General features: G+C 39.3%; 1 protein-coding gene and 1 long non-coding RNA gene across 2 annotated transcripts in view; one reads left to right on the plus strand and one right to left on the minus strand.

Moving 5' to 3' along the window:
* The window catches only part of myo1ea (myosin IEa), a 41312-nt gene that overhangs the window by 356 nt on the left and 19399 nt on the right, over positions 1-21557 (plus strand). Inside the window, exons 2-6 of the mRNA XM_058088478.1 lie at positions 12209-12352; positions 14386-14475; positions 15187-15281; positions 19719-19806; positions 21423-21512. Coding sequence (XP_057944461.1) covers positions 12209-12352; positions 14386-14475; positions 15187-15281; positions 19719-19806; positions 21423-21512 — 507 coding nt within the window. The remainder of the gene's footprint in view (positions 1-12208; positions 12353-14385; positions 14476-15186; positions 15282-19718; positions 19807-21422; positions 21513-21557) is intronic.
* LOC131139165 (uncharacterized) lies at positions 5480-21484 on the minus strand. Its single transcript, XR_009132201.1, has 4 exons — positions 21394-21484; positions 10653-10743; positions 10311-10525; positions 5480-5852 (listed from the first exon to the last, which is right to left on the minus strand). It is a non-coding gene; the product is annotated as an uncharacterized LOC131139165 (long non-coding RNA).

Here is a 21557-nt window from a genome sequence, read left to right on the forward strand (position 1 = left end):
AGTTTACGTAAAAACCGCATGACTTTAAATATCTCGACTATACTTTTCATGTTATGAGACATTATGTCATCTTTGTGGTGACACTTGAGGACCCCAGAGCTGTTGGCATTGACTTCCTGCTTGCTTTGAAACACTTAAAGGGACAGTTCATTAGGTACACTGAACTGTCAGGTATAATGGTACACCTGAGTATAATGCTCATCTTCATTAACACTATCACTATCATATAACAATATGATTCTTGCTTGGGTTGTACATTTGTGTAAAGACGTTTCTAATAGTTGACCTGCTATTTAATGAGAAACACCACAGAACATCACTCAAACACATCACATCCAACCTACAATAAGAAACTCAGTATTTACAATATGTAGATAATATACTGATGTGGTATCACACACACACAGTTCAACACATCAAGGACACATCCTTCTTCAAACCCGTTTTTTTTGTGCAACAAGAATCACTGAGCATGTGTCAGACACCGTGTGTTTGTGTGTGTGTGTGTTGCTGTTCATTGCATAGAGACAGGTTTTTCCTGGTTACTGGATGGCACCCCTGCAGCTGACACACCTACAGGTTATGTGGCCTCAGTCTTGTGTTTTGGCAACAGGCCCTTCCATCAGCTTCTAGCAAAATGTGGTGGCCTGATGTTGGGTAAAAAAGACACCCATTTTTTCAAGTGTACTCAAAAGGCCTCATATGCAACATGATCTAGAACTACAGTATATGTGCCTTCCAGGAAAAGATGGTCCTTTGGGACTTTTCATGTGTGTTTCACATGAAGTAACTTACAATAGAGACTGCAACCTGTTCTCATGTCTGGCTCTCATTGGCCGTGTGGTATACCACGTTAGTCGCTCTCACTCACTCCTGCTTTGTATATATTTACCTGTTTGTAGAGTGTTGCACATACAAAAATGCTGTCTCATATGGGGCGTTTAAACATCTCTACTAGACTTTTATGTTATGAGACATTATGTAATCTTTTGTCTTTGTGACACCAAGGACCTCAGAGCTGTTGGCATTGACTTTTCTTGATGCTTTGAAAAACACTTAACATGACAGTTCATTAAGTACACCTTGGCATCTACAAAGATTAGAATGCTCAACTTGATTGACGCGATCGGAGCGATCATTAAAATAGTCTCAGAGGAGCGACTGACAATTTGAAGTTATTGTGTGGTTACTTGATAGCTAAACTTTGCTAAATTGTTATTTGCTGACATCAAACATAACTAATGCATGTGTCTGTTTGTTACATGGGGCGTGGCTTATGACGTTGGAGCAGGAAGAGGACGTGTTGATAATATTGGCAGCACATTTGAAAGTTAAGGCAAAAACACCAAAGGACAAAAAAATAACATAGTCTGCATAGACTTTTCCTTAAAGTGTACTAGTTCACTTAATTTAACTGAGCACACTGTCTGTTTGAATAGAACATCATATCAGAAGACTGGAGACCACGTTTTGTTTATACATATTTAGGTATTCCTCAAGCTCAAGAGACTATGCTATGTGATAAAATGTGGTATATTTAGCTTGCCCATTCTAACAAAATAGCATTGCTCAGTAGTTCCCTGTCAGCCATAAAGTACGTCGTATGACAGCAGATGGTTTGCATTATTTCCTTCAACAAGACCGAGCCCCCACTCTGTTGGTTTCAAAAGCTGGCGCTCCATTTTCAAAACCTCATCGCCGCTGTTGTTGAGATTTGCTTAGGAATTTGCGCTCCCTCTTCGAAACAGGACGAACACCCATTCAGCGGACCTGGCGGACTTGTTAGGCTTGTTGTTGCTGAGATTCAGCAGCACATTCACACACTCCTGAATGCTGTGATGTACTCCTCGTTTTCACTGCTTAGTTGTTGGTGAGAGGATTTGTTGACTTGTGTGGAGAAATTTGAAGGCTTGAATCATGTTCATTCGCTTCTCCAATGGCCACGGTTGCCAAAATGATCCCCTTTGATGTGATGTAATGATTGAAAACACTACCAGTCCTGTAGTTGGTAATGGCACGTGTTGCTTGTGGTTGCATCTTTAAGCAGAATTTATCCATGCAAACAAACGTGTGATTTTTTTCCCCCACAAAAAACTGTTTCATGACCTCTCCGATGCAGGTTTGTTTTAATGAACATTTTGGAGGCTGCCACAGCAATTCTTCTTTCTGTAGTATAGATTTCATACCATACCCTAACACTAAATAGGTAGGGATTGCAGACCTGTTCCAAGACCATACTAAACTGTATAACGTCATGCATACAGTAGTATGCATGACTACTTCTGCTACTGCAATGTTATCATTAGTGTTGATAATGATTAATGACTCAGCAGATTAAAGGTGTGGTGGGTGTTGCTGCGTATCTTTTTCTTTTTTTGTATCCACTCTTAGTTCCTAAGTGATGACATCAGGCATTTATTGTAGTATTCTTGGGTCTGATGTAACTCTTGACCATGGAAGTGGTCAGATGAGAAGCAGCCAGCACTTTTTCCCCTCTTATTACGTACATAGTGTTCACTATAGTCCCAAAGCAGTGTGTGCTGCTATCTCTTTGTGGCTGTGCGGCTCTGTATTTAGGTTTGCGGCCTTGTTTTGCGACTGACTGGCAGCCAGACCTTGAAGTAACTTGTATCTTTGATTTGTAAAGCTTTTGTCAGCATATTTCACAGTGAATAATCGAGGAGAGTTGTTAGCAACGCCATGATGGACTTGGGACAATTATTATACCACAGACGTTTTTTATGACCGTATCATCAGAAGAGGACCACAGGGTCACTGAATGGTTCGCATGATCAAGGGTTCCAATCTCCATTGGAACATCTCTGTGTGAAAGTTGCATGTTTGCCTATAGACATGATGATGGACACAGTAAGATGTGCTGTTGTGACGTCCCCTCAGGGCAGTTACTAAGGTAAAGCGATATGACCGGATTTACAAGGTAGCAGCCGTCTCCATCACTGAGAATCTGCCATAAATCCATACATTAAACAATTGTAGAGACATACACCTTGTACTGCGAGACTAACAATCGATTGACATTGCGAGAGCCTGATGAATATTCCTTGATGAATTCATTTATTGTCATTTCAGCTTGCCGAAATCATTTCTCAGTAAACTGACTTAGTTTATGAGGAATTTTGTAACTTCTGGATTTGAACTTTCTCTCCTCTGAGCACATTCCAAGCATAATGTCAACTGCAGTGTGTCCTCTCATTGTTGTAAGATAACGGCTAATGACAATTCTACCAGTCATGAATTATGTTTGGTATCTGTGTTATACTACCAAACGTTACCATGAACATCTAAAAAAGCCCGGTAGTTTCTATAGCTCATCTGTTAATAACTGACTTTTCCAACTTAAAGCCTGAAGCATTTGACTTGGCTGTGATCTAATACAACAATAATATTATTAGAATGTCACTGAAAAGGTCCACTGTTGCTGCTGTGTCTTGGCCAAAACTTTTCCCTTCATCATGCCTTTATCATTACAGCACATTGTCAGCTGTATTATGTTATTATTATTATGTTAATATGTTTATTTTCTGCCTCCATATAAGATTTAGTTTTATCGTTTTAATTACTCTATGACGTTATGCCCAGTGTCTTCTAAGCTTACCAGGATAACTGGGATATTTAGCAGAAATCAGTTTTGGAAATCATAAGATCTTCACATAACGTCATTTGCTGCTGATTCAGTCAGCTGGGGTCAAGTAGCAAACACAGATGATCAATGCCAGATGATCAATGCAATGGGCTTAAGTAATCAACCAGTGAACACAGTTTTAAGAGCTAATGAGCTTGAACTAAAGGATTACATGTGGGACTTAAAGAAGAACCAAATGTTTTCAAACATGTTCACCAATCAAAATAGTAAAATAATGTCTGCTATCATGTGACTAAAAACTGGGTAGCGATACAGCAGTAAAACATGCTGTATTGCTAAGTAGTAGTTGAAATATGGTATTTTTCTCTCTCTGAATGTTCTGAGCTCCTGTTTCCATGCCGGTGTTGTATTGAGTGGAATAGTTGCTATTTATAAAATAGTCCATTCCACACAAAATAATTAAATTCATTGATGTGTTATTCCTTGACTTTGACTTTCCTTGTCCTAAGCACATATCCCGACTGGTCTGCTTATTTGCATTGTCCCTCATTTTCATTGTGGACAGTCCCCAAGGTCAGACAATAACCTACTAGTAGTTAGGGGATAGTATGTCACTACTCACTCGGGTAAAATGTCATTTGTCGAATACTCACTACAGAAGACTGTACTAATTTAGTCAATACTGTTACTTCATTGATTCATTGTTGTTGTCTATTTTGTTCTTGTATGAATTCAACTCCATATACTATATTTTAGTTGTTAACCAGATGTTTTGGCGGCACGGCGGTCGAGTGGTTAGTGCGCAGACCTCACAGCTAGGAGACCAGGGTTCATTTCCACCCTCGGGCATCTGTGTGGAGTTTGCATGTTCTCCCCGTGCATGCGTGGGTTTTCTCCGGGTTTCCTCCCACATTCCAAAAACATGCTAGGTTAATTGGCGACTCCAAATTGTCCATAGGTATGAATATGAGTGTGAATGGTTGTTTGTCTATATGTGCCCCGTGATTGGCTGGCGACCAGTCCAGGGTGTACCCTGCCTCTCGCCCGAAGACGGCTGGGATAGGCTCCAGCACCCCCGCGACCCTTGTGAGGAAAAAGTGGTAGAAAATGAATGAATGAACCAGATGTTTTCTTATCATATTGTTATTAATATAAGTAGAATTTAGGTTTAGAGACAGCTACTTCCCTGTGGCCATCAGACTGCTTAATGCCAAATAAGCCTCTACCTCCCCACACGCACAACCAAAACTTTAAATTATTGTTATTGATTCTAAATTACTTAAATTATTTGTACAAATTACTGTTTACGCGGTACATTGTTCATATTTGATGTCATCTATTTATTCTCCACATTATTATTTATTATTTATTATTACACGGGAGCCAGGCAACGACATTTCGTTGGCAATTTCACTGTTGTGTTATTGTGCAATGACAATAAAGAAAGTCTATGTCTCTATCATCAAAGAAGTACTGTTTTTGCTGTATGTAGTAATGTTGCACTCAGCTATGTCTCTCTATTCATAGCTCATTAAAGTGCCCTTCATTATGTACCGTCAATTTTCCAGACCGTGTCACACAGTGAAACTGTGTACAGAAGTCATGCAAAAAGGCCTCATGAGAGATGTGTTTTAAATTAAGAGTACAGCAAACAACATTAACAGTATTGGAGACTCCTCCTAAAGTTCTAATGTCTTCCCATAGATAGTCTCTAGTCATGTAACAGAGAACCAGTTTGGTCAGTTCTGCAACACCCCTTGACTGCTGAATTGACGATTTAAAGGTCTCTTCCACCAGTACTATCACCACCCACAGAACTGGAGTGGAACAATAACACTGCCATATCATGATTTCTCAAACAAGCCAGTCAAACAGATATATTTTTTGGCATTTGTTTTAGACGATGTAATTCTTTGCATGCATGTGGTACCAATGCCTGCTGCCTACCTGTTTGCTTTTCAGTGTCACTGATTGAAACTTGAGTGGGACGTCCTGGTGACACACATAGAATGACTATGTATCCATTTTCACTGCAGATGGTTTATTTACGTTCAACCACTACAGAGGCTGCTGTAAAAAGAAAATATACTGTACTTGGTGTGACGTGTTCCTGTCTTGGATTTCCACAGAGTTCCACCCTGAACCACAATCGTGGTTCATAAGACTATATTTTAGTCGTAGTTTTCTTCCATTGAAAACACTGATTTTGTTTGAGATGTTTCGAATCAGCTCTCATGATAAATGGCGCCTGTATGGAAGAGAAATAGAGTGTAATTTAGTCAGGGTCGGGATTTGTTCAGGATCCTTTTTCTTTTCTTTATTGGGACACACACACATACAAACACACACGTCCCTCTAGGCACAGCATTATGTGTGTTTACAACTAGTCAGTGTTCATGTTTCCGTCATCCTGCAATATAATGACTTACTATCTCATCTTATCTCTTGTGACCCTAAAATGCTGAGATTTGTAACAACATAACAAATCTAGTCACACTGGTCACAGTCGAACCAGAGTTTTATCAAGAGTTGACATTGTCGTACAGTATATAAATGAGTTTAACAATGTTTATGCTGTATTTGTTTAAATACACGGTACACAACAGGGTACCTGCTCATGCTCACAGGCAGACTGTCAGGTTATCTTCATTTGGAGTTGTTACCCTTGAGAGAGGGCAGAAGTCAGAGTTCAGGTGGAAGTACTTTTAGCAAAATATTGGCTTCAGTTTTGCTTAAGTCAGATCAGATCATATTTTAAATTAAAAATAGACTGATAGGCACATTATTCAGCCCAAGGGAAATTTAAAAAAACAATCACTCAAGACCACAGATGAGCATTATGTTGTATTTCAGTAAGTTCAGAAACAGTATGTGCACATTTGAGAAAATTTTACATATTTTTGCCTAAATAAATAATTTTCAAGCATAAAAATTGTGAACTAAAAATGCAAGGATGTGATAATATGTAGCACTCTACACTGTCACTAGGTGTCAGTAATGTTACTGGGAAGTTTGGTGAGAGACTTGATTGCTGGAATAACAGGCTTTTATTGCAGGTTTGAATCATCTCACAACAGGTACAATTATCCTTAATTAAAATCCCTAATACAAACACAGGCTACTGTTGTAGCAGTAACACAACTCTGAATACCTCCGATGTCACTTCCTGTCTGTCCTATTCATGTCTTCTGTGACTTGTTTACGCTTCTTTTTTAAACTCTATTGGGTATTAGGAGTGTAAAGGTGAGTATAAGGCTATTATTTAATGTCAATAATGTTACAAAATGTATTTAGAAGGTAAACAGGCACAAGGAAGCAGTAATAGATTTGGGATCGATGAAATAGTGTTTTGAATTTTAGTGTTTGTTAGTTTTTCAAAGCTGGTGCATTCAAAGACCTGGGAATTTATAAGAGAAAAATCAAGGAAAGTGTGACTGTTTTGGGACTGAGCTTTTAGAACTTTACGCATGAACAATGTACAAGAACATCAGTTGCTTTGCCGTTTTTTAAAGTGAAGCATATAATATGATTACAGTCATTCCTTTTTTAATCGTTGTTAATTGATTACAGACTCAAATTGTGCGATTTTAGCAAAGTAGGTTTCAATATTAATGAATGAAATGTTTTTGTAGTTAGAGCATTTTATGACCTTCTAAAACATTTTTTTTATTTTTTTTTATTTTAAATAACATCCCTATAATCACCTTTACACTCATATTGCCTACTATAGTATGCGATAATAAGACAAAATAACTCACACATGCTAAAACTCGTTTTTGGAAAATGTATCTAAAGTCTACAAAATAGTGTAGACATCATTACCACTATTTGTGAGTTGCCAAATTTCCCTCAGCATTTGAACGCACCAGCAAGAACTGAACATTCTCCTCTTTGAGCCTCATTGCACAACAACAATAACTTTGTCAGAGTAAGACGGATTGTTGGATAATTACAAGCAAAGTTCATGGCTCTATTTGTTGATTTCTGTACGTCACTCACATTAAAAGCAAGCCACTAGTGTTGGCATCTCAACACAAGAAAAACCACATGCATGTGGATGAACCGGGACTCCAGAAATTTTTGTTTTCATTTTTAGTATTATCAAACTTAGGAAGAAAAGAAAACAATGTAGCAACATATTGTTTTTTTAATCCATGATTAAGAGAATCACCTTTAAATATGTGCCATATGTTTACAAAATTAAATTAATGGGGTCTTAATCCTTGGCTCAATCACCAGTGGTCTTGTTATAAATGACTAGTGAGGCAAATAATCTGGAAATGGACGTAATCTCTGGATATCCCTGCTGTTAGCCAATTGTTGTTAAGATCAAATAGAGTACCTGCTTTAAAAAAAAAGGTTGGGAGGTTAAGTTAGGTATAAGGATAGGCATAATATTTGATTAAGACTTGGGTCATTTGTGAGTGTGCTACTTGATATCGGTTTCCACCCACATTCCCCCCAAATGCTAGGTTAATTGGCGTCTATCAAACTTTCTGTGATGAGGGAAGAAAACATCTTCAGCACATCAAATCACATCAGCCATCTGAAATGCCAGCATCGCTACAACTGTCAGAGCCCGTGGCTTGTTCCTATCGCCGCAGTGTTTTTAAAGGTGCAAAAAAAGATGCTGGCTTATTGTTTATCAGTATTTGTCTTGAGGAGCGGGAATTTATTGATTGAAGTTCGTATTCACTTTTACAAAAAATTGTTCATCCCTCATCATGTCCACGAGGAAGGCAGGTTTTCCTTCATGATATCATGAAAACATGGAATTTCAGCACTTCAACTCTCAAATGTGGAGCAAATAAGTGAGGGAGATAATAGTCAGATCATGAAGAGGCTCTACTTTTATGTTTCAGGCTCTACATCATGAAAACATTCAAATTTGCATCGTTGGGTCCTTTTAGTGCCACAACAATGAGGTCAAAGTGGTCAAAATGTCACACATGAAGGATTATCCAGCATTAATCTCTCCATTGGAATTTTTGGACTACTTTAGACAGCTTTCAGGGTCTTTGGGGGGAGGATTAAGTACCTAATTTGTACCTAATTTTGTGTTTTGTTTTGCCCTTTGTATGCCAGGCCATTATGTCACTGCACTCAATTGTCGAGTACACACAATCACAATCTGGCCAGCATTTCCTAATTGATGCGATTGATTCAACTCCAAGTCGGGCCTTTAGGCAATATTGCCATTACATTACAAAGTGACTAGTGGCATCAATTGCTTCTAATTTTAGGAGCATTGTCCGTATTTCTCTTGATCGTTCTCACAGTTGTAACACTGGTTGGACTGTGTGTCAGCTGCTGGGGTGGAAAAGCACAGAAGGAAGAAATGAGGGGAAAAGTGCCGCTTATGATACTGAATCAAAGCCAGCCATTTCCTGTTCGGTGAGCCAGCTTCTGCTCAGCACTCTCCATATATGGTGATGGTATTTGCATGGACTATATAGATCTGGACTGGGGCTGGAATGCCTTTGTATGAACTAATGGGAAAAAGTTTGATCCTTTTGCTTGAGTTTGGTTTATTAAATATCAAACACTGCCTTTTTGGATGTTTATTGATAAATAAATTATAAAATAGAAGAACAGTTTAAATTCTTTGAGTTACAGCATACTTAAATAATGTTGGTTGGAAAGTGGCGTCTTCATATAACCACCAATATAATCACACTTGAACTATAACCTTTAACCCCACACGGCTCCAGCAGAGTGTGTGTGGTCAGTCTAGCCACCTCCCAGGCATCTTTGTGTGTGTGTGTGTGTGTGTGTGTGTGCCGTCCTCCTTTCCTGTTCAGCTACTCCCAATGACTGTTGATGTAAGACTATTTTCTCAGTCCTCTTGCCTCATTAAAGCAGCCCCAAATCAAAACACATGAAACTATTCTCCTAACATTTGGCGTGCATCCCCCTACATGTGTGCACAACTTGTTACTACCGTCACTTTTTTATTCCAGACAGGTTAAGTACAGTGAACTCGATTTTTTTTCCATCGCCCATTCAGTGCCCCCCCCCACACACACACACTCTGTTGTCACTTAGTGTTTTGAGGAATTAACGTGTCTTGGTTTATGCATAAGCAGTCAAAACATGCTCAGCAATTCTTAACGCATCATTTAAAGTGTTAATAAGCAAACACGGTAGATGCCGTTGACAATGTTGCATAGAGTATAGTTTTGTTTGGATTACATTACAAGAAGATTACTGACATTATTAAAAGCTGATTATGTTGAACAACCTTTTTGTAGACCACCGGAAAGATTTTTCCGAAGGAAGGCTTTCTCTGCTTGCTACGCTTTGAAAATTCCTGAACTGGAGTATACTGGATTTCTTCAGCCATTCAGGGGTGAACCCAAGTTCGTTTCAGTTTGAAGAAATGACCAGACATCCTCCTTTGGGATTTTTTTTTGGTGGACAGCAGAATTCATGGTTTCGTTTATCACAGCAAGTCTTCCTGGTGCAGAAGCAGCAAAACAACACCAGACCAACAGATCACACTACCACCACCATATTTTGCTGTCAGTACTTTTGGTTTACTGTTGTTCTTTTTCTTGTACACACCTTTGTGTTATTGATCCACAGGGTACTTTCCCAAAGGTTTCGGAGATTATCAACATATTGTCTGGCAAAATTGAGACGAGCCTTAATGGTCTTTTTGCTTAGCAGGCTGTGTCTTTCTCATGGTGATGTCATGAACACTGACCTTAACTGAAGCATGTGAGGCCTGCAGTTCCTTGGATGTTGTTGTGGGGTCTTTTGTGACCTCTTGGTTGAGTCGTCGCAGCGGTCTTGGAATAATATTGGTTGGCCGGCCACTCTTGGGATGGTTCACCACTGTTCCATGTTTTTGCCATTTGTGGATAATGGCTCTCACTGTGGTTTGCTGGAGTCCCAAAGCTTTAGAAATGACTTTATAACCTTTTTCAGAATGATAGATGTCAATTAATCTCAGTCTTAAATTAAGTTAATCTTAAGTTATGTTTTAACAAAGGTGGCAATCACTTTTCATTCATTCATTCATTCATTTTCTACCGCTTATCCTTACGAGGGTCGCGGGGTTGCTGGAGCCTATCCCAGCTGTCCTCGGGCAAGAGGCGGGGCACACCCTGGACTGGTCGCCAGCCAATCACAGTGATCTGAAACATTTAAATGTAAACAACGATGCAAAAAAATATGAAATCAGGAAGTGGGTTAACACTTTCATACAACTGTATATGATATATTATAACAGTAGTGATGGTTAATTTGGTCTCAAGTAATGTTGACAATGTGTACATTTCTGTGTGCGTGTACTCCGGTTTCCTCCCACATTCCAAAAATGTGTATGTCAGGTTAATTGATGACTCCAAATTCTCCATATGTGTCTATATGTGTCTATATGCTGACCAGTCCATGTGAATGGATGGAGGGATAACACATTTAACTGGTTGATTGGGTCAATTCAGTCCTCACTGAAGGCCCAGGTACGAAATATGCTGCCTGCCACTGGTATATACACACCAATACATCCCCGATTCTCCTCATGTCAAGTAAAAAGTTGCAATTTCCCATTGCCGCACCCAAAAAATGCAGTAAAACATGTTAATGGGTGTCATCTGGAACATTAATTGGGCATTAATTGCTTATTTTCCCATAAAGGGAAAGTACCTATTGTGGATTAGTCTGAAAAATATTCCTGACCATCATCCAGTTTGTAAAGTGGTTTTCTTCTCGTAAAGTCTAAATTTACCCTGGAAGATGTTAAAAGCTCAAGTTAATTATCAAGTTAACTACTAGCCTTCCTCCCCACTATAATTGGTCTTGCTTGTGAACAAAAACGAGTGTGTTCTTGATTAATTTAATTTGATATGGAAAGATATATATATACACACACATATAATATAAAATCCATGTTCATGATTTTATATGAATGAATGCCTATGAATATGAGTGATTGGAGTAAATATGATTTGGAGTAAAGGAAAATTTCCAGTTTTTGGGAGGTAATTGTAATTGTTTAACTTTATTGTGATTTATTTTAGATGTAGTGTGCACTGGTATAGAATTTCACTTAATACACTAAAAGTGGAGTGCTGACTCTTTTTGATTGCCTTATTTCTGTTCATTAGATGTTAGACATGTTTGAGACAGCTATCCATATGCTGCAGTACAGTTCTACACCAGGGCAAACTACCAGTTCCTCACTTGCCTCTTGGGAGGAAGTCAAAAGTTAAGTCGTGAATGCTCTTTGAGTGATTCTTCATCCGAGAGAAACGGTCTTCACAGCGCTATGTGACCCTTTTCCACAGTAGCCACACTGAGTGACACAGAAGTGACTCATAGCGCATGATGGATGAGCTCACATCGTCGGAGATTCAGTCATCTTAAAAGAAAACACGGGACGTGGGCAGAGTGTTTGGAAGTGGATACAAGTTTGATCCAAGTATCTTTTACACACCGAGGAAAAGGGAACACAGTCATAATGAGATGAATAGGGGTTCTTTTTATCTGATTACATCATAGCCACAAGTGCCTTAAAGCTTACTCACTATTCATGTGAGTCATCCTGTAGGCCGCATATGTCTCATCTAACTATTGTTGACGATATGTACTTTGTTCCAGGGGAGCCGGGGTCATTACGGGTACCATTGGCAGAGCCACAATGTCAAGCTCAGCGGTGTGGACGACATGGTGCTGCTCACCAAGATCAACGAGGACGCCATTGTGGACAACCTGAAGAAGAGATACATGGATGACTACATCTTTGTATCCTTGCCTCACAATGCTGGCTCGCACCTCTGTGAGGAATGGCGGGCTTCCCGTCACCTCTGCTTTCCCAGAATAGCCTCGCAGTCATTCACAGTAGTGCATAAGGTTGCTATCGGAAGGCAGCTCCTGCCCCTTCTGTGTTGACGGAGGAAAAGGTCATGTCAGTACCACTGCCAGATGTTTGACCTCTGCTCATTTGCTCAAGGAAGGAAGAGATACTCCTTTGGCTATCGCTGTGGTGCAGGTGGTGGTAAAGATCAGCCAGTGAGCATGTTTAAAGCATGAATATGACCTTTTCTAAACAATCACTGCTATTTTTTTGTCAAGACACATTAGCATTCATTCAGATGAAAACAGTCTAACCCGTAACATGTCTGGGGCATGCTTTGATCACAGTACTCCCAGGGATGAAGAATTACAGCTCTCTTAAAGCCCTCTCAAACAGCCATGTTAAGAGCAAGATAGTGTAATAATTCATTTGGGGAAATTATTACACTATCTCTCATAGCTCACACAGCAATAGACATACAATAACTAAAAATACAAAATTCAGGATGAGATAAAAGTGCTGTGCAGCATATGATATTAGATTTCCAGAAAAAGTGTGCTTAAAAGGGTTAAAAGTCAGTCTTTGCCATGCAGATGTCTGTTAAACAACTTGTTGAGAGGAAGGATCTCCTGTACCTCCTACTTCTCCAAGCATGAATCATGTGAGGCCCTGACGGTCCGCTTATATTGTCCAAGTCATATAGAGACCCACCAGATCTAGCAGAGGTGAGATGAGAAAAGCCTAGAAGCCACTTGGTAGAACTTGTTATCTCTATAATACTGGACTGGATTTTAACAATTTTATTTCACTCAAACCAGTCAGATGGACCGGAGTAGGAATATTTGCACTAGCAAAGGTCTGCTCTTTGATTTCCATTGGATTTGCCAATTTCCAATGGAGATGACTTTGTTCAGGCCTACATTTGACCATAATTCTTTGAGTTAGGGGCATCACCTGTCATGGTGGTATGCAGCAGCCTATGAATTTTTAATACCTTTTGGAGCATTTTTCTGGTTTAGCTTTAAAAGCTGAACTGAGAGCATTGTACATTGCACAAATTAGAGGATTTAAACAAGGAAATCCAAGTCCACGTACTATTTAATGAATGAACACATCTCTTGTATGGCAGCTTCAGGCTTTTTCATAGGCAGGATTTACTGTAGAGCAAACAGCAGTGGCCGTGTGAGGCCTCCCCAGTCAGCAATGCTGTAGGTGACTGTTGGCCTGCCACAATAGCAGCTTTATTTGTCACCAGCAGCGCTTTGGCTGCAGGGTGTAAAACGTCACAATAGTGTTACGTGCTCAGCCTAGCCTCAGTCATTTGTAACAACCAGGAACTTAGTTTGAATAGTCCACAGCAGAAAAGTCTCATATTGTCATGAACAGCTCTTGCTCAATATTAGAAATACCAGACAGTTGGCACAAAAAAAGTAAAAAAAACAATCTTAGCTGCTCGACAGTTGTTTGATAAGTCTGCTTCATTGATCACCGTATATGTATATGTGTATATATATATATATATATATATGGCGACTCCAAATTTTCCATAGGTATTAATGTGAGTGTGAATGGTTGTTTGTCTATATGTGCCCTGTGATTGGCTGGCTACCAGTCCAGGGTGTACCCCGCCTCTCGCCCAAAGTCAGCTGGGATAGGCTCCAGCATACCCCCACAACCCTAACGAGGACAAGTGGCATAGAAAATTGATGGATAGATGGATCACTGCTGCATCTCTCTGGCTCACTGCTGTGTGTGAGTGACTGTATGAAAAGCTCTGACTGTGGAATATGTGTTTTCAGCACCACCATTATTATCTTTGAGAAGCATTTTTTTGATGCAGCAATCACATGTTTTGACTGTGTTGGCAGTCACAACATTGCAGATTATATAATGTCTATTCCTACTCAGATATACTTTTAATGTGTCTGTTTCCCCATGGCTTTGTCTTCTCTTTGTGGTCTTTAATTAATGCCCTCATCAGACATACATTGGCCCCGTACTGATCTCCGTCAACCCCTTCAAGCAGATGCCGTACTTTGGAGAAAAAGAAGTTGAGATGTATCAAGGCGCAGTAAGTAGGATTTTGTCTTTTTATTCTTTGAATTAAGTACTCAGAGACGTTACCGTCTGCAGAGAAAAGAACTGGGTTGGATTCAGTGCGAACTTTCCAGCTGGCGCTTGCAGATGTTGCCTGTCAGAAACTGGACCCGAGCAACAGGAAGGCTTGGCAGTGCTGTCATAGAACTGTGTGTTCAAGCCAGCCCGCTTGTCTCCCGAGCCAGGAGCACACTTCTATACTGACTAGTCTGTTTTAAAAAAAATCAAGTAGCACGCAGCACACATAAGGTTACTGTATCAGCGATTGTATTTATGGCCGGACAAAATCACCCTCTCCTCCATGGGTGGGCAACAACGGATGTGATCCCAATCTACCCTTTTGAATATGCCTGTGCAGACTAAATGTTAGAAAAATATCAATCATCCAGCAATATTTTACATTTTGCGGCCTTTCCATTTTTCTGGTAGTGTAAATGGAGTAGATTAAACCAGCCTGTTATCATCTGTGGGCCAGTGTTGGCCGCCATTGGAATAGGGTGCTTTAGATTAAAAAAAAAAAACGGATGTGGGATTCAAGTGGAAAGAGTGGAAACAGCAATGTTCTAATGGTATGTTTTCAATTTACATCTGGACAGTATCAAAATAAGATGAATTTGCACATTTATAGACTACATAATGCTTGAATAAATCCCTTTTCTAATATAAATTGTATTCCTTCCCTCAGGCCCAATATGAGAACCCTCCTCACATCTATGCTCTGGCGGACAACATGTACAGAAACATGATGATTGACCGAGAAAACCAGTGTGTCATCATTAGGTAAGAACATGTGAAAAATGCCCGTAATACCACACAAGGAGATCGGAATTATCAGTAACTGTCTGGTCCATGCTTATTATCAAGCAGCCTAACCTGTTCCCTCAAAAAGCTTCAGATGATTATCTGTGCCACAATATGTCAGCAGGTGATGTTGATAATAGACGATGGGTGCATGATAATAAACTCAACAGGTTCTTCCACATCATTTACTGCCCTTGTTACAGGAAACACACACTAATTGTAGCTGTGCAAATTTAACTTGAAGGAAGATATGTGCATTTATTTTGGCGTCCTGCTTTCCAAATTGAAATAACAGGAAGGGCACCTGCGTGATTCCTTCCTCAGCACTGATGTTTCTTTGGATTGAAGGGACTTTTTTCAGTGTGTTGTTTCTGGCCGGAGTTTTGCTGAGAAGAGTGTTGTGTCATGATCAGGCCTTTTATCTTATGGTTCAGTCACCCGACCACCATGGTTCCTATAGTGCTTACTTCATGATGAACGATTCCTGCTTCAGCACTTTAGCCTGTTGTTTGCACAGTGAGCACTTGCTCGTTCAGTTTCCCCACATAAAAGCACCGAGGTGGATTATGCGATGGACTAAATCAGCAAACAAAACCAGGCAAGTGGTGTTAGGATGAGACCAACACAAAAGGCTGCTGTGAACTGCTGGCCAGGCAGTGTGGTCAGCACTGGCATGTGTTCCCTATTTTCACTATTTACTTGTGGAATTGGCAATATAAGGGATATTTAGCAGCAAAATCAGGACACCGGCTATTCTGTGCTAGCTCCTAGCATGCATGACACAAGTGTTCATGAAGCAACAGCTCCTTTAATCTTCAGTGGAACAGGCTTGTTTGGTTCTTAGTTTCAATCAACTAACAATGAGCTCATTTCCAGACACCGCTCTGCTTTTCATTTCATAACACTGGAGTTATTTTTAAAGTCTGCCAACTACTTGTTGGTATGCTCTCAACTGCCACAACTTTGTTTTATTAACCTACACATGCTGATGGGGGAATAATAATAAGAAATAATAATAATAATAAAAATAAGCCCCTCTACCTGCCCACGAGCACAACCAAAACTTTAAATTATTATTTATTCTAAATTATTTAAATTATTTGTAGAAATTACTGTTTACGCTGTACATTGTTCATATTTGATGTAATCTATTTATTCTACACATTATTATTTATTATTACACAGGAGCGAGGCAACGACATTTCGTTGGCAATTTCACTGCTGTGTTATTGTGCAATGACAATAAAGTAAGTCTATGTCTAATCCATCCATTTTCTATACCGCACATTAGGGTCAGGGGTATGCTGGAGCCTATCCCAGCTGACTTTGGGCGAGAGACGGGGTACACCCTGGACTGATCGTCATTCATAGCATTGGACATTCATACCTATGGACAATTTGAAGTCACAAATTAACCTAGCATATTTACCTATAGTCATAGGTAAATATAGTTAATTTAAAAAAGTTTAGGGGAGCATTTTTTTCAATTGCTCACCCGATTCAGTTAAACACTCAGCAATTAAACTGTAAATTGTTACAGCGGGTATTTTGTAGAGCGCACTGAGCTGTGTGAGAAATTTCAAGTCAGTCTGACTAATGAGGTGAAACTGTAATAGCAGTTTAATAACAGGGACACACTGTGGCATATTTTATGGCGAAATAACAGAAATGTTAACCCTTTTTGTGTGCAGCGGTTCAGGAGAAGGGTTAACACCTTATGTGAAAAAATGGCCCGTGTCACTCAAAACTGGGAATTACTATTATCTACTATTATCTTGAAATGTTGTATTTTGCAGGTATACCTCATGATGTGACTGAGAACGTATGGCTGTTATATTGTCATGGACTGCTATGATCATTGTGTGGATTTGTAATCAAACCAAGTTTCACCATTTAACATGCTCTATTTAAACTGTAAATTGTGCCGATTTCAAATGATGCAAGATTTATCCAAGACTCCTCGACTGCTGCGTGAATTGCTCTATTCCATTATTATCAATATCTTTGCAAGACCACACACTTCTACGAGGAAGCAAATTGCTGATGTTCTTCTTCCGAGTTGATGTCAGTAATGATTAATGGAAGTTAATAGTTAACGTATGTCTGCTGCTGACTTGATAAATCTCTGCAATTGACCCCCACAGCGCTGACACTCGTGCTTAAAAATAGAAGGCAGACACAAAAAACGTATTCTGACATGCATCACGTCTTGTTGTTGCATGAGCACTTAACAGCGTGTAGTGTGGAGGCCCTGGCCAAACTGTGGAGGTTCTGGACTATGGGGGGAGGGTTAATAGAAGAGTGGCTCCCATGACTTCCTCTGGCCACCGCTAACAGGCTGCAGCTGTGTTTCTCACACAGCATTTACCGAGCCAGCTCTACTTTAAGGCGCAGGAGAAAAAACAGCAGTCCTCCTCTGCCAAGCCACATGCGTCCAAATAAGTATGACCTGAAAGTCAAGGAGGTAAAGTAGCGTGTAGGTTGTGGGAATAGATGCTAAGTGTGCCTCAACAGGATTAATATGCAGTCGCCTGTCCCACAAATTTCTTATGTATTTTCTTGAAAGGAAAATTTCGCCTATAATCCACAATATGTTAAGTTAATATGAGCTAGCTAACAATGCACATCATTGGGAGGCACTTTATTCGACTACGGCTTACATGCTGTGATCATGCAAGAACAAGGACATTGATGATAACATGTAATACTTTTTTGTTAGGGCTCGAGTGCCGAAATGGGTACCTCCCAATGACTTCTTAGCTAGCTCATATTAACTCATTTTCTTTGGTAGAACGCACAGAAAAGTGAAAGAATAATGTGTTCATGTTGCACATAAGGATTGTGAATGATGGGTAACATTCAGTACAGGATACAGCATACATTTTGGTGTCACGGATAAACATACAGTTATACAGCCAAACTTCTTAAGTCAAGCACAATGAATTGCAGGACATCAGTTTGACCTCCCAATTTTGGGATTTTTAACCTTTTTCCGTACGGTGTCCATAAAGACTAATAATCTATCCCAGGGTCAAACTGTTTTATGACGTTGGTAGAATATACAGACATTTAAAAGAACCATCACACAAGTAGTGTTGCATGATTCTGCAAAATATGTGAATCACATTTTCCTCTGGGACATTTTTTTACACACACACTCACACACTCCATGTTTAGGGCCGTGTACTTTTAAGAAATCATCCATCCATCCATCTTCCACTGCTTATCCAAGGTTGAGTTGCGAGGGCAGAAGCCTCAGCAGGGAAGCCCAGACTTCCCTCTCCCTGGTGACTTAGGTGGATCCCGAGGCGTTCTACCAGTCGGACGTGTCCCACCCTATTGGTCATAGGCATCCTGACCAGATAGATGCCCAAGCCATCTTATCATTATCACACCCGTCATTGTCTTGTTTTGCTTTTTCTAACATTCTTAATTGGAGGTCCAATAAGGGCAACTGGCAAGGACTTTTTGTACTAATGAATAGACACAATAATCTATCGAGTAAAAAAAAAAACATGGCAATCGACAATACATTCATGCACATAATAATGACAAGTCAGTCACTGTGATCGCTTCTGCCACAAGTTGATGAATTATAGCCAGCACGCCTCACTGCCCAGCGCTCAACAGGGGACTAGCGGAGTCAGAGCAAAGTTCAACAGTCATGCTAACTCACACACAGTGCAGCGTGAATCCTTGTCAAAACATTGCAGCATTTTTTTGTGATGCAGCAATATAATTTTCTACAATATTAGAAAATTGTTGCTATTAAGGAATTAGATTCAGTCTTAGTGTGAATCGAGATGCAATTTTGTGCAGCCCAACACCCAAAAACGCTAAAGCGATTTAACTTTCATAGCAAGCGATAGTTGCAAAAAATCTAAAGAAAAAGCAAGTTGTTGGGGTGTGGTATGGCTCAGTAGTGGCGATCTCAGTGATCCTCTGTTCTCCCGTGATCGTGTGGAAGTATCCTTGGCCAAGATACTGAACCCCAGTTGCTCCTTATGCTGCATCATCATTAGGTAAATGTGCTAAATGTGCTAAAATGTGCTAAAAGCGCTCTGAATATCTTGGAGGTGGAAAAGCGTTATACAATTTGTTAGGAAATCCAAGACTCTTAATGTTGAGTAACTGACGTTATCTAGTAAAACATGAAGATCATTTACAATTATCACTGACAGTTTAGTGAAATAGGGAAATGTTCCCCAGCACAAAACAGGAACTAAATATCCAAAACCACAAAAAATCCTGAACTAGGCAAACAAGCGCAAGCAGGGCCAGGACAAAAAGAGAAGCAGTGCATTTAGCACTGCTTAAAAAATAGAATCCAACTGTCATTAATTCCCAGTACATCAAATTAACATGAATAATAAAATAGGACACAAATCTAATGTTGTTTTGTCTTTTTCTTTTTAGTGGTGAGAGTGGAGCCGGTAAGACCGTGGCAGCCAAATACATTATGGGATACATCTCCAGAGTGTCAGGAGGCGGACCCAGGGTGCAGGCAAGAACTTTTTTTTTTTTATCAAGGGGAAGATACGTATACTGTATGTAACAGGTGCAGGTGTACCTTGGTAAACCTTATTCTATATATCACATTGATGCTAATGGTTGGTCACCGTTAGCACAAATTTGTCATGTGTTTTGTTTTTTTTTTACTTAAATGTGCGTTTTAACATGTTTTTTTTTAGTTGTAATATTATCAAAGTAGAAATACATAATTATGAGAAGAAAATTTAGCATTGCGGCATAGTTTACATCTTAAAGAAAAAAATAACATCATAATATGAGAAACAAACAAAACAAACTAGTTATTTTTTATTATGGTGTGGAAAAAGTTGCAATATTACAAGAATAAAGTTAAAATATTATGGGAATTATACAAGAATAAAGTTAAAATATTATGGGAATTAAGTCATAATATTAGGAGAAGAAAATGTACAGAGATTATTTGAGAAGGAAATTGAAATATTTGGAAAATTAAAAAAAAACGGCAGCAAATAATGGGGAAAAATTCATATGAATAGGAATGGGAATTATACAAGAATAAAGTTAAAATATTATGGGAATTAAGTCATAATATTAGGAGAAGAAAATGTACAAATATTATTTGAGAAGGAAATTGAAATATTTGGAAAATCGAAAAAAAACGGCAGCAAAAAACGGGGAAAAATTCTAATGAATATGAACATTTTTCCACATACACCATTTTAAACATACAATGACGATTCAAAAGTTACTGTCTTCATGTCAGAAAATTAAAATAATATCTGCTCGATTACATTTACATAAGGGTTCAAACTTCTGTTTGATCATTTCTATCTAAAACATCCGCGACCCCAATGAGGATAAGCAGCATAGAAAAAGAATGGAAACATGATTGTTAAGGTGAAACAATGAAGACAATGAAGTAACTGTAACCCCATGTTTGGCCCACCATGTATAATCCACCCTCTTTAGACATCTGTCTAACCTCCAAATAAGATGTCCTGTCCATTCTCTCCACTTGATAAAGATCTAAATGCCTCCGGGTAACTGGATATTCAATACTTTTTTTTCCATAAAAGAAGTGTCTTTCGGGTTTCAGATTGAGATGTTGTGTGATGCCGCAAAGCTGCACAATGGATTACAGAGCCATGTTTCCACGAAGCAGTCGAGTTCACTTCAGTCCAATTTGGGACAGTAATTGTGATGTGACTTGTGTTTCCATTGGGGGGGTTAACCACAATTTAACCCGCCAATTAATTCAACACAGAGGAGAAATGTGATACGGTAAACAGTAAATAAAACACCTACACCTTTTTTGTTTAGAACAAAAGATTCCTAAGAAGTAGCAAAAGCAATTGTACTTCTGTTTGTGATGAAGTTAGTGTAATCTAACTGTGTTAATCTTTGGGACAGGGTTGTTTAAAAAGATTCTAAAGCAACTCCAAGTCTGTCCCTTCAATCTCAAGACGTCCTCCAGTTTTTTGTGTGTTTGTACAATAACGTTTGAAAGGAAAGTTCCAGAGTAACACTCACAAGTGAGGGTGTGAAGAATGTGCTGTATTGACCAGATGAGCTCTGCTGAGTTGTGTGAGATGTCGCTCACCGTGCATGTCTCTCTGTTTGTCCTCACAGCACGTCAAAGACATCATCCTGCAGTCCAACCCACTGCTCGAGGCCTTTGGCAACGCCAAGACTGTGAGGAACAACAATTCCAGTAGATTTGTAAGAAGACTTCATAATATCTCACATCATCTTATTCAACAAAAT

This window comes from Doryrhamphus excisus, chromosome 12 (assembly GCF_030265055.1).
Source record: "Doryrhamphus excisus isolate RoL2022-K1 chromosome 12, RoL_Dexc_1.0, whole genome shotgun sequence".
NCBI lineage: Eukaryota > Metazoa > Chordata > Actinopteri > Syngnathiformes > Syngnathidae > Doryrhamphus > Doryrhamphus excisus.